Here is a 14,490-nt window from a genome sequence, read left to right on the forward strand (position 1 = left end):
CCTTTATGAAGATTCACTTGTCCTAATGTAATTCTATGCATGCTCAGGGCGTTGTCTGTTGTTGAGTCAGGACTGTTCGAATACTGGATGAAGACAGCCATCCCAAATGCCACCAGCTGTGCCAACCAACCCAGGAAAATTCTCATCACTGGATCACTTTCCATGTCCAACCTTTGGGTAAGAAATGTGTGTGTGTGTGTGTGTGTGTGTGTGTGTGTGTGTGTGTGTGTGTGTGTGTGTGTGTGTGTGTGTGAGTGAAAGGTATTTTTTATCTATTAATTTTACCTTTAATTATTTTACCTCTGTGTTTATGTGTATGTACGTACTGTATGCATGTATGTTATCAGTTTTATCAGCACTTGGTATCTACTGCCTTCATGAATTATCTCCATCTTCTGAACACTCGTAAGGGTCAAACTGATGGATACAGTTTGTTTAAACCTTATTCGTGTTCAGTCAGGAGTACAATGGGAGAAGTTATATTGCTCATGTTCTAGAGGAAGATTACTTAGACATAATTATTTGTCGATCTTAATGACTCATACAGTCGGTATGCATAAATGTAATTCAGTCACTTATCATCAAAATTTCTAAAACTGTCCTTTCAGTTTAAATAGCTAAATCACACCATTAAATTCTTTTATTATATTAGATCACTCTGACAAACCGTTGGTAATAAAATGATGCAGGTTATTCACGATTTCAAGCTCATGTGTTTAGTTTCATCTGAATATAATCTGGCTTTAAGAACGTACTCAAGTTCAATGCAAAGGTTAAATTTGAAGTGCAGTGTTATTACATTCTTTACGTGCATATTAGCACATACTCCATTCATCAAAATTTATGTCGTCTTCCATTTACTTATCACTTAGATCATATTCCTTTTATTTTCTCTACGAAATACTGTACAACACTTTCCAGGCTCCTGCTACGTCCAAACTCACGCAAAAATACTCTTAACACAAAAGTAATGTGTCGAAGCCACACCCAATTCTGTATGTAAGACCACGCTGTTTGTATGCCATGCCTTGCATCATTTCACAGAAAGCCTTCCTTATTTATGATCTTCCACTAATTGACATATTTATTTTAAACATCCTAATTAAGATTTTTGACAATACTTATTTCAAAGCGCCATACGATTCTGATACACGCCAATATTTGTGTCCGATACTTGCAAGTATATATGAGTGCCAACACACTCATGCAGTCACCTTGCAGCTCTGGTTTTCCTTTACGTATCAGCACCATAGCATGGCCCTTAATTCTTTCAGGTAGACTCAAATATCACAGTTACACATGGTACGCACAATGCAAATTTTCAGTGTAACAAATGCACATGTTCTATAATCTGGCATCCTTGAAGCCGACGAGTTGCTGGACCATTAAATATACTTCTAAATATAACCCTGACACATGTAAATAATAACCAAAGAAGCGAAGACTAATCCTATGATCTCACAATTCCAAACCTTTGAGAGAGGGCAGTTTATGTTTTTAGGGAAAGAAGTCTGACAGTAACTGAAGTACTACAGACCGAATAACAGTTATGATATTCTGCATTTCCTTTCTAGTGATTATCTCTGTCCAGCTATATTTGTATGTTATATATAATAAATATGGTACAAAAATACGTATGCACAATACAGTACTCATGAATATATGTGAAGAAAAAACGATTAGGAAATTGAAAAAAATTAATGAATGAGTTTTAAAACATAAAAATAAAGGGAAAACAGCGAAAAGGAATTGTCTTACTGTAATAATGCAACTGCAGATGCAATTGGAACCTGGCTTAGAGAAAGGAAGTGGAAATGATAGGAACGAACATCATGTTGTAGTATCACTTGGGTAACTTGAAAAAGAGAGGGAAAGGTGATTCTTACTGAAATGGAAAAGTAAAAGTCATGATGGATGCATATATTAGTCCTAGGTCGTGTTATTATTTGATGCTTTCACATTAACCCCCTCTTTAGCCTTTTCGTTGTTGTTCATTTTGCCCCGTGCCCATTTGAAGAGATAGTACCGTACATTTCAAAACTTTACCAAGGAGAGACCCCAAGGTTTGGGCCTATGTGCTTCGCGACTGTGAGCCGGTAGGCGGAGGGCGGTACGCAGATATCCATTTTATAAAAAAAAAAAAAAATCTGTGTGCAACAACAACATTAAGAGGTTAGTGCTCTCTCTTAACGATGTATTCTTTCTGATGGTTTTAACACCCCATTTAACCCTTTCAGGATTGGGCATCTATTTCAGCCAAATAGAAGTCATCTGGCTTTATTCAGAAAAAGCTCTTCATCATTATTTCGATATCTATCTATCTATCAATCTATCTACATGTCTATATATCTATATATATCTACCTATATCTATTTTTCTATCTACCTATCTCTCTATCAATCTATTTATCTATCTATCTATAGACTATATATATATATATATATATATATATATATATATATATATATATATATTGGCAGATGCCTTAAACCTCTAAGGCAGCGGTTCCCAACCTGGGAGCCATGGCCCCCAAGGGGGCCATGGGACATTGACTGGGGGGCCATGGGCCTTATTGGTAATATAAGATATTATAAGGTATTTGGTCTGGGTAAAACCTGACAGAAATCAAGTATGAAATATACCTTACTGTGCTAGTTTAGCCTTAAGTATATTGGGGTAATTACCGTTTTCTGCACAATATCAAATATTAAAAATATATAAATATACGATCTGAGTTATATAGGGGCCATGGAGCTTCTCATAATTTTCTCGGGGGGCCACAGGACCAAAAAGGTTGGGAACCACTGCTCTAAGGGGTGGCCAGAAAGAAATAGCCTCCATGTCGCCCTGTACCACGTCATTTCAATGCCTTCCCCCCAGATCACACCCCACTCTCTCTTTCATATATTTCTCCACTCCATCTCTCCATCTTATCCTCGGCCTCCCCCTCCCTCGCCCCCCCTCCAGCTCACTCACATACACTCTCCTGGCTAGTTTCTCGCTCTCCATCCTGTCCTCGTGGCCAACAACTTCAGTCTGTTTCTCCTAACACTTTCTATCACATTCACATACAGACCACAACGCTCCTTCACTTGCTCATTTGTCAGCCTGTCTCTCCATGTTACACCACATACTCCTCTCAGATAACTCATTTCCACTGCCGTCACTCTTCACTTGTGTCCTCCCAGCAAGGTCCAAACGTCACTTCCAAACTTTAGAGTTGGTGTCACAATACAGTACTATCATGCAGCAATTTTTTTTACTTCAATGCTGACTTCCCCATCTGTTATCGCTGCTTTCAAAGATTCAGGACCTTTCTTCCTTCTTTTACCCTTTCAAGCACTTCATCCTCCAAACTTCCGTCCTTACCCATCACACTACCCAAGTACATGAATGCACTCACATTTTCCAGTCTCACTGTACATTCAGTGACTTCATTTCTCTCGAAGACCATAATATTACTCTTCCGTACAATCACATTTAGATTCCGATACACTTCCCAGATTCATTCGCCAGGCCTTGCAGTTCCTCTTTGTCTTCACTTTACAATACAGCATCATCCGCAAACAACAGTACAGGAAGTTTCCAAATGCAGCCTTCCATTATTAGGGTCACTCCAACATCTACTTCCCTACATTGTATCACTTTTATAACCCTATCCATATGCGGATTTAACAACAATGGAGACATGACACGTCCCTATATCAATCCAACATTCTGATAGAAAAGTTCACCTAGTTCACTATTCACACGCATTGCAGCCTTAGCACCCTCATACGTACTCTCCATGGCAGTGAACAACATCCCATTTACCCCATATATTCTTAATATTTTTCCACATTCCTTGTCGATCTACTCTGACATATGCTTTCTCCAAATCTATGAAGTCCGCATACAACTTCTTTCCCTTCTTTAGAAACTTTTCCACTACAGACCTAACGACGATTATCTTATCTACACAGCCTCTTCCATTTCAAAAACCTCTCTTTTCTCCTCCAACTAATTCCTTTGTTATTTCCCTAACTCTGTCAACAAGTATCCTACGATATACTTTTCCTATTACATTCAGAATACAAATGCCCCTGTGATTACCACACACTGCTTTTCCCCCTTTTCCTTTGTACAGGGGAATAATTATACCTGACTTCCAACCCTCGGGGATTCTATCTTACTCTCAGGTCAATCTGTACATCTTCCATATCCATTCTAGTACTATCCCTTCCCAATGCTTCATCATTTCACCAAACACTCCCTTAATTCCTGTGGCTTTCCCAGTTTTGACACTCTTCATTGTTTCCACTACCTCCATCCTACTGATCTCTTCCTCGCTTCTCACCATCCCCCTTCTCCTAGCCATTCCCCTGCCACTTAAAGTCGTATTACTTTTGTTCTCTATGTTTAACAGATCTTTAAATTGTTCTCCATTCTCCTCTCCCCTACTAACTTCTTTATCGCCCTGTCTGACTTTCCTTACCCCTTTCCAGAACATTTTCTTACATTCCCTCCACTTTACACTCAAATTCCTTCCAAGTTCCTCATCCACTCTCTTCTTACTCTCTCGCACTAATCTTTTCACCTCTCTCTTCCCCTCTACATGTAACTCGCTTTTCTGTCTCTCAACTTCCTCCGTGCCTTTGCTTCCCATACACTCACCATATGCTGTCTTCTTTTGCGCCACAACCTGTCTCACCTCTTCATCCCACCCTCCTGTTCCTTGCACCCCCTTTCGTCTTCTCTTCACCCCACACACCACATCACATGCTGCACAGATCTCTTTTTGAATATCTTGCACACACCTTCCACCTCCCCCGCCTGCTCCAAATCATATATACCCAGTCGCTCCTCCACTTCTCTCTTATATTCTGTCTTTTTTCCATCCTCTTGCAACCTTTCTACCCTCCTTGTATGGACTACTTCCTTCTCTCCTTTCCTCTTTCTATTCCTTCATTATATATATTGCTCAGAGGTTATGGCTAAGTGATGATAATGGCTATAAACAGGGTGACTGTTGTGACTCCAGGCTCAAATGAAATGTGAATCTGGTGTACTGCAGGCTTTTGATGCCCCGTCTCCTGCAGGTCATCATCCTCCTTTCAGGGGATAGGACGTTTTTATAACCACGCAACGGAGCTGCCTGGCATTCGTGTGCCACCACACGAAGGCGTCCCTCCAGCACCGAGCAGGGTGGTGAATAGAGTACATATGGTTGAGTCTGAAAGTGTGAGAAGGCGTACTGGACGAAGGTAGATATTTGTATAAAAGGGCACGTGAGAATGCAATGTTTGGAGATTAAGGAGGCTAGGGATATAACAAGGGAATGAGCTGTTTAGATGAAGGTATGAAGGAGCGGACGTGAAGAGTATGACAGCCTCATTTTAATTCAATAGTCATCAGACTGAGACTATCTGATAACTAACAATAAACGTATATGTGTGGACGATATTCCCTATGATGTAAAGAAAGGTTTGTAAGGGCTTGAACAGTGAATGAATGAGTGTGTGGCGCATGTCCCTGGGAATGCAGTTGACTGGTTCACCCTGTATTGTGTTCTTGTTCCCTGTTTTCTGGACCCTACCTCAACGCACTCTTGAGTGCATAAAAAGGGTCGGAATCATGATAATGATGTAGTAGTCTCATGTATTAAAAAAAAATAAACAGAAAGTTCAACAGTCAGTATGAAGGTCTATTCACATGATAAGTGGGTACCTGGGGTTTTGGGGTACGGTAATGAAAAACTGAAAAATAATCATGTAGACGTGACGAACTGAATCAGCTTCCGTGCTCTTAATATACTCTTTATAGCGCGATTCGTCACTGTGTTATAAGTCGATGAGCACCATGCTTGGACACGGCAGGCGCCCAATGAATATGTGGACTGACTTTATGACCTAAAATCTGATCTTTCCTTGTGCCCTTGACCTTTGATTGATTATTCTCAAAATAATATAAATTCATCTTTACCATCTCCTAAACCCCCTAAGCCAAATTATGTTCAAATCAGATCATAAATGTTAAAGGTAACCTTATCTTGCAACCTTGACCTTTGATTTTTGTTTTTAAAAAATGAATAGCTTCATCCTCTTTAAACGTTAAGGGCTTCCACCATCACTGATCCAAATAGATTCAGAACTTCCTGAGTTAAAAGGTCGAAAATCCGACCTTCCTTTGAGATCAATAGCTTTGGTAAATTTGGTAAATTGGAGTAGATGGGAAGTTGTTGAATGCTGTGAAGAGTATGTACGATGGTGCGAAGGTTGCAGTGCGTGTGGATGGTGAACTAAGTGAATTTTTCTCTTTGAAAGTTGGGTTGAAACAGGGATGTGTCATGTCTCCATGGTTGTTCAATCTGTACATGGATGGGGTAATAAAAGAGGTGCAAGGTAGGGTAGTGGATGTTGGAGTGGCCCTGGTAAGAGAGGATAGTGTTTGGAAACTCCCTGTACTGCTGTTTGCAGATGATACTGTGTTGTTGAGTGAAGACGAAGAGGAGCTGCAAGGCTTGGTGGATGAGTTTGGGAGAGTGTGTAAGAAACGGAATCTAAAGGTGAATGTAGGGAAGAGTAAAGTGATGGTCTTTGAGAGAGGTGAAGTCAGTGAATGTACAGCGAGGTTGGATGGTGAGGAATTGGAAAAAGTGAGTACGTTTAAGTACTTGGGTAGTGTGAAGAATAAGGATGGAAGTTGGGAGGGTGAAGTGCTTGAAAGGGTACAGCAGGGAAGAAAGGTTGCTGTTTCTTTGAAAGCAGTGATAAGTAACAGGGAAGTGAGTATGGAAGTGAAAAAGTTACTACATGACAGTATTGTGATACCAACTCTAACGTATGGAAGTGAAGCTTGGACGTTGTTGGAGGGACACAAGTCAAGAGTGAGAGCAGTGGAAATGAGTTCTTTAAGAGGAGCCTGTGGAGTCACATGGAGAGATAGGCTGACGAATGAGGATATAAAGGAGCGTTGTGGTGTGGATGTGGATGTGATAGGAAGCGTTATGAGGAACACACTGAGGTGGTTTGGCCATGTGGAGAGGATGGAGGGTGAAAGACTGACGAAGAGAGTGCATGTGAGTGAGGTGGAGGGGGGAAGAGGGAGGGGGAGGCCGAGGATGAGATGGAGGGATGGGGTGGAGAGGTATATGAGAGAGGGGGGTGTGAGTTGGGAGCAGGGCAGTGAAATGGCGGGGGACAGGGCGACTTGGAGGCGATTTGTTTGTGGCCACCCCAAACGGGATTGAGGCGTCTGGCAATCGATAGATAGATAGAATTTGTCAAAACTGATATAACCCTATCCCATTCATCAATCCTTCTACCAAATCTGGTTCAGTTGGATCAAATTGCCCTGCCCTGTGACCTTTTTCGACCCAAAATTAATCACCTGTTCCTCTGATGACCCACAATCATTCTAACAAACCGAAGGCAATTCAGTCGAACATTTTATTCCCTATAATTCTGCTAGCAGTGAGACAAGATTGGAGAACCGGGGTACACACATAACCCTCACTCGTGCTGACCCCAGGAGTACATATATAGTATTGTGTGTCTATTCCTTTATTTCCTTATCTGTTTTTAGTTTTTTATGTTAACTCAGTGGCCACATTTATATATATATATATATATATATATATATATATATATATATATATATATATATATATATATATATATATATATATATATATATATGCAGGGAGAAAGAGAGAGAGAGAGAGAGAGAGAGAGAGAGAGAGGGAGAGAATAACGATGTACCTCATTTCAGGGGATGTTTGTGGTGCTCGGAGGAGGTCATGCAATCGCTGGCGCTTTTTTCTTGGCTGAGCTTATTGTGCACTGTTTAAAGGATCCTTCAGCAATCTGACATCAACGCTTCAATGCAGTCAAGAAATGTGGTTAATGTAAAGATTTTTGACAGCACCAACGAATATCTGGAAGCTGTAGGATGGTCACAACTGGAGAACACCTTCTTATTAATTAATATATGCAAACAATACTGCGATAGCTGATAGAATAAATACTAAGCTCTAACCATCTGATATTGAATTCAGTAACCTTTGTACGCATAATTACCCGACGTGCGCCCCACAATGCTAATATTCATCTTAACTGATCGACAAAAAATTTGTATTCAGTACTAACATATCTCAACACAGTAAGTGTTGTCAGTAAGTAAAGTCATAATTCAGTTCAGAAATTCATTATCATCCTCATCATGATCATGATCGATGATTATCGTAATCCAGTATATCAAAACTGCAAGCAGTTTTGACTGGATTCAGAAACAGAAAACATGAAGAATAAACTTGAGACAAGAACTGCAATCAGATCGTCCAGTGAAATGGATTCTTTTCATTCTAATTTCCAATTTTCTCAGCATCAGCCATATAGAAAATCACACACATTCGCATATTCCAGCTTAGTAATTTGCTCCTGACTAATCTACAATGGAAAAATCTTCTATGGATCACCGAGTTAAAAAAAAAGGTGGCTAACCTTGCTATGTGCATTGGCTTACGTACTCTATTAATTTAATTTCTACACTTCGTCACCCCCCCTTTTTTTTTTATGCGAGGAAGAAGGAACCAAAGGCCATAAGCCCGCTTCTTCACTTTGCAAATCGCATCTTCTTATCTGGTCATTTACTGAAGCAATTACGTTTGTATCTTTTACTCGTTCTCTTTCCTCCAACTCACTTTTCTATATCATTTCATCACGCTCGTAGAATCCGCTCACTTTTGTATTACTATATACCAGGAACACACATTTATTTATCCTTCAATAATACCTTCCATTAATCTATATTAGTCGTATGTCGATAACTTTTACTTAAATCTACGTATCTCACAAACATTGCTAGACATTTTTGTTTTTTAAGCGGCCTGTTTATGGAATTATTACCCTCTTGTTACACTATTAGTTTATGTCGGTAAATAGCACCTCTTCTCCAGTCCGGTACCAACACTGATACACGATTTCGGTATCAATCAAGGCATTTACTGCAGTTAAACACTTTTCTTCCTTATGCCTTGTCATTTTCCTCTTCAATTTCCCATTTCTAATTCCTTTCTCTCATTGCCCCAAGGAACTTAAAATTTTGGCTGTTTAGAGCTTCATCTGTTCATTCTCTCCCGTTTTTTACCATTGTTCCCAGCATACCATTTCACTCTTTTCTGCAGATACTAACAGACCCAAATCTCTGATCCATATTCTGAAGATCGTGTGACTATTAGCAGGGAGAACAGGCTCTTTAGTGGTAAGTGGTGGCGACCATCATCCACTCACTTGATGTAGTGCTGCCTACTTCTTCCTTAGCCTTTATCATTGTTATTCCGTGCCTGCCCTCCTCTCTTCCTATTTCTCCCATCTTTCCTGTCACTTCCTATTGCTTGTCTTTCCCTTTCAGGTGGCTTTACATTGATTGACAAACCAAATGGTTTCCTGTAAACCAAGAAACCATTAACAACGCTGGGTGGTAACCGTATAGCCTAACCATACGTGCTCCCTATGTGTCAACAAGTGGATTGGTGGAGGGTTAGTGCCCTTCCCCGTAAAACAAATAACTCAAAGTCAAATGGCCACCCCTTAAGAGATTATGGCGTCTGGCAATAGAGAGATAGTGTGACTATTAGCAGGGACAACAAGCTCTTGCGCTGACATTCGGCTTGTTATTGTAGCTGCCCCCAAACGATTTAATTCACCATAATTAAGACCTCTGTCCCATGGGGCCACTGAAGCCATTATTATACTCTCCTGTTCGGAATGTCTATTTGAAACCACACAAGATCGTCTAGAGTTGTCTATCTATCTATCTATCTATAGCCCGACGCCCTAATCCCGCAAAGGGTGGCCGCAGACAAAACGCCTCCAAGTCGCTCTGTCACCCACCATTTGACTACCCTCCCCCCAACTCACCCCCCCCTCCCTCATATACCTCTCAACTCCATCCCTCCACCTCATCCTCGGTCTACCTCTCCCTCTCCCTCCCTCCACCTCACCTACATACACCCTCTTAGTCAGTCTTTCATTCTCCATTCTCTTCACATGTCCAAACCACCTCAGTGTATTTCTCCTAATCTTCTCAACCACATCCACATCCACCCCACAGCGTTCCTTCACTTCTTCATTCGTCATCCTGTCCCTCCACGCCACTCCACATGCTCCTCTCAAGTAACTCATTTCCACTGCTCTAACTCTTGACTTGTTCCCCTCTTGCAAGGTCCACGCCTCGCTTTCATACGTCAGGGTAGGGATCACAATACTATCATGCAGTGACTTCTTAACTTCCATACTCACCTCCCTATTTCTCATCACTGCTTTCAGTGTACCAACAACCTTCCTTCCCTGCTGTACCCTTTCACGCACTTCATCCCCCAAAGTTCCATCCTTACTCATCACACTACCCAAGTACTTGAATGCACTCACATTCTCCATATCCTCACCATCCAACCTCACTGCATACTCTGTGACTTCATTCCTCTCAAACACCATAACTTTACTTTTGTTTACATTAACTTTCAGATTCCTCCTCTTACACACTGTCCCAAATTCATTCACCAAACCTTGCAACTCCCATTCATCTTCACTCAACAATACTGTATCATCGGCAAACAGCAACACCGGAAGCTTCCAAATCTCACCCTCATTCATTAGAGCCACCCCCACATCCACTTCCCTACCCTGCACCTCCTTTACAACCCCATCCATGTATATATTAAACAGCCATGGAGACATCACACAACCCTGTTTCAGTCCCACATTGAGATCAAAGAACTCACTCAAATCACCATCCACTCGCACCGTAGCCCTAGCTCCTTCGTACATACTCTTCACAGCATTCAACAACTTCCCCTCCACTCCATATATTCTTAATACCTTCCACATACCTTGCCTATCTATTCTGTCATAAGCTTTCTCCAAGTCCATGAAGGCAGCATACACTTTCCTTCCCTTCTCTAGATACTTCTCCACTAAACATCTTAGAACAAATATCTGATCTACACACCCTTTTCCCTTCCTAAATCTCCATTGTTCTTCTCCAACTAGCTCCTCTGTCATATGCCTAACCCTATCAATGAGTATTCTACCATATATATTACCAGTCACACTAAGAAGGCAAATACCCCTATGATTACCACATACTTCTCTCTCCCCTTTTCCTTTGTATAAAGGAACAATTGTACCTGATTTCCAGTCCTCTGGAACCCTTCCCTCTTCCCAAGCCAATCTACACAACTTCCATATCCACTCCACAACAATCTCACCCCCGTACCTGAGCATTTCACCACACACTCCATCAATTCCTGGGGCCTTTCCCAACTTAATCTTTATCGCTGCCACTACTTCCGCGCTACTGATCTCTTCCTCCCTCTTCTCATCTCTTCTTCTCCCAGCCATTCCCCAACCACTTATACTCGCACTGCTCTCACTCTCTACATTCAACAAATCCTCAAAGTGCTCCTTCCATCTCAATTTCTCTCTCTTCTTCACCAACATTCTATTATTCCTATCTTTCACTCCCCTACTATTTCCCCTTTCACACTGCCTTACTTTCTTTACCTCCTTCCAAAACAATTTCTTACTCTTCCTCCATTTTACACTCAGATTCCTCCCAAACTCTTCATCCACTTTCTTCTTACTCTCCTTCACCAGTCTCTTAACCTCCCTTCTCCTGCTCACATATACCTCTCTCTTCTCTCTCATCTTCTCCCCTGCCTCTACTCGCTAACCATTCACTATATGCGTCCTTCTCTTGTTCCACAGCTCGTTTCACCTCATCATTCCACCATGCTGTCCCTTGCACACCCTTGCATCTCCTCCTCACGGGGAAAAAAAATCATTGTGGAAAAACTTTAACTATGTTTATGCTTTTTACATGTAATTTTTTTTCTGTCTTCTTGCGATTTATTCTTTTTGCTGCGACTTACGATATTTAAAGTTTATTACGTTTATCTCCGACGAATTTATTTACTCCAGAAACCGTATAATGAAGAGAATTATAAAGACGGTTTACCTTAACGTCTAGGATGCTGACTATAAGGGTTATACAAAGGCTGACTATGGACGATCATGTATAGCTCTGAATATATTGCCGCAGTCAAAATGTTATTTTAATCATAGGGAACATCCATGTAGGGTAGCTGTTTCCATGGATATCCACGAACATCCAATACCTAAACAAAATATTGAAATGGCGCCAAAATTATGAAAAGTAAAACGCCATTGGGTTTATTTATTTATTTATTTATTTTTCTGGTTCCATCACAGACCCGTCCACAGATTTCCAGACTTACTGTAAGTCAACTTGGGCACTATTTCTTTTCCATGAAGGGCCAAGTTAAATGAATCTGTTGCGTATAGGTTTAACTTAGTTTATGCTAGTTTTGGTAAGGTTAAAGGCCAATAGACACAAACTGATCACCTTCGGAGAAGAAAGCTTAAATGCGTTCGATGCTGAAATGGGTAATAAAAGTGAAAAATGTTACAGTAATTTACGGTTTCAACTGGGGTCTGTACTGAGGAAAACCATTTACGAATGTTAGTACAGGATATCAGTGTACAATTTTGCCGTCAAAAGATAGGTGGGGCCTTCTGTGAGTATTATCTAAATCATCTTCATCATTCTAATCCTGATTCTCTCTGATAAATGGAGTAGGAGGAATCCATTTAAAGTTTCTGTGGAGTAATATACCTCACAATTGTTTGAACCCGTGTCATTGACAAAAATGAAAACAATGTAGCAGCTATACTGATTATGACAGCAAGCATGAACGTAATCATAAAGCCTACTCCTCAAGAGTAGCTTAACTCACCGACCTGAACTATACTGGGCAAAGAATTGTCTCTCCTTATTCATTTTTTATATGAATGGAATATTGTAAAAAGACGACTGAATATGGTAGATAAATCTGAGGGTTTGTAAAACAATCGTATACAAAGTATTGCTGTAGAATCTCATTAGTATCTAGGACGAACGTAAATGTAGGTACGAAAACAAGTACATCGACATATTTGGCTACAGACGTGAACAAGATCATTATCAAGGCAAAGTAAGATTAAAGAAAGTGATGGTAATTTCTTCAGTGTGGCGGCTATAACTGTACATCTGAATGCAGCACCTAAAAGTACTATCATACATCAGCTTCAGTGATGTGAATCCGCGCCTGCTCAGCACTCAGCACACCTCATGGCTTCATAAATGGAGAGGTCACTGCGGCACACGCCAGTTCACATTCCGTGCTGCAGGGTGGACAGAGCTGCTGCTGTACTCAGGCTATCAGCCCAGTCTACGGTAAGTTTTGCTGTATATCGAATAATGTAACTTCTGTTGTTTAGTAATGGCGTAATAACCTTATACGAATTAGGCATGGGGTTTTCACGCAGTTGAAGAAACGATCTAGCGATAGCTGAGTAAAATTTAGAAGGTGTACAACGGATCTCAGTGGAATAGTATGCCTTCTTTTATGAGTTTTGCGTACACAGCCATAAACGTATATTAACCAACTTTACACTAGATACGTATCGAAATAAAAACTTTTAATGAACTGATGTCTTATCACTGTATATATATATATATATATATATATATATATATATATATATATATATATATATATATATATATATATATATATATATATTTATAGTGATGGCTTGAAAACCCAATTTAGCCTTTTATGACTAAGTACATCAGTCCGATTATTTTATCTGTCTATCTATATATATACCTAGGCTGCTTCCCCCAAGGAAAGGGAGGTAGCCGAGATGGGACGACACACTTCCAATTTACTCGTCCACTCAAACACATTTACTGGCATCTTAGCCCCAAAGGGGAGAAGGGACAGATCCTCACCGCACCACACCGCACGAGGGTCAACTGCACAGTGCAATCGGTGACATCCGCAGCAGGTCCGGACAGCATGGCTGGTTTACCCCTGCTACATCATAATAGACCCACCCCCTTACCCACACCTGACCTGACTAGCTGATCAGACAAAATGTGGGAGAATATCCCCTCAGGACTGCGTCATCATTTTTCATTCACAATTTCTCTCTATTTATTTCTGTCACGCACAGCCACTCTTCCTTGCTCAACAGACATCCCTCTCGCATCCAACGTTCTCTTCACATTGTCCATCCATCCAATTCATGATCTCCCTCTCAGCCTTACAACCTCACATCAGATCTAGTTATCTTTTTCGGTAATCTCTCATTATCCATTCTCTCCATATGCCCAGACCATCGCAACACCGCCTGCTCAACTCGATCAGCCATCTCCTGAACAACTCCAGTTTTTCTTCGCATTTCATCATTTCTCACTTGATCCATATATATATATATATATATATATATATATATATATATATATATATATATATATATATATATATATATATATATATATATAAATCAGACTTCTTGTACTGGAAGGCTAATAAGGGCGTCACTAATATTTTCAGCGATACTAACTTCTCCAGGTCACCAGATCCTCTGGTTGTGGCAAGCA

General features: G+C 40.5%; 1 protein-coding gene across 1 annotated transcript in view; it reads left to right on the plus strand.

Moving 5' to 3' along the window:
• Positions 1-14,490, plus strand: part of LOC145397263 (uncharacterized) — a 152,643-nt gene that overhangs the window by 122,169 nt on the left and 15,984 nt on the right. Inside the window, exon 15 of the mRNA XM_080270461.1 lies at positions 48-177. Within this exon, the coding sequence (XP_080126587.1) occupies positions 48-177 (130 nt within the window). The remainder of the gene's footprint in view (positions 1-47; positions 178-14,490) is intronic.

The sequence above is a fragment of the Coenobita brevimanus genome, chromosome 40 (assembly GCF_032717465.1).
Source record: "Coenobita brevimanus isolate Jiangsu-jjx chromosome 40, ASM3271746v2, whole genome shotgun sequence".
In the NCBI taxonomy this organism is placed as follows: domain Eukaryota; kingdom Metazoa; phylum Arthropoda; class Malacostraca; order Decapoda; family Coenobitidae; genus Coenobita; species Coenobita brevimanus.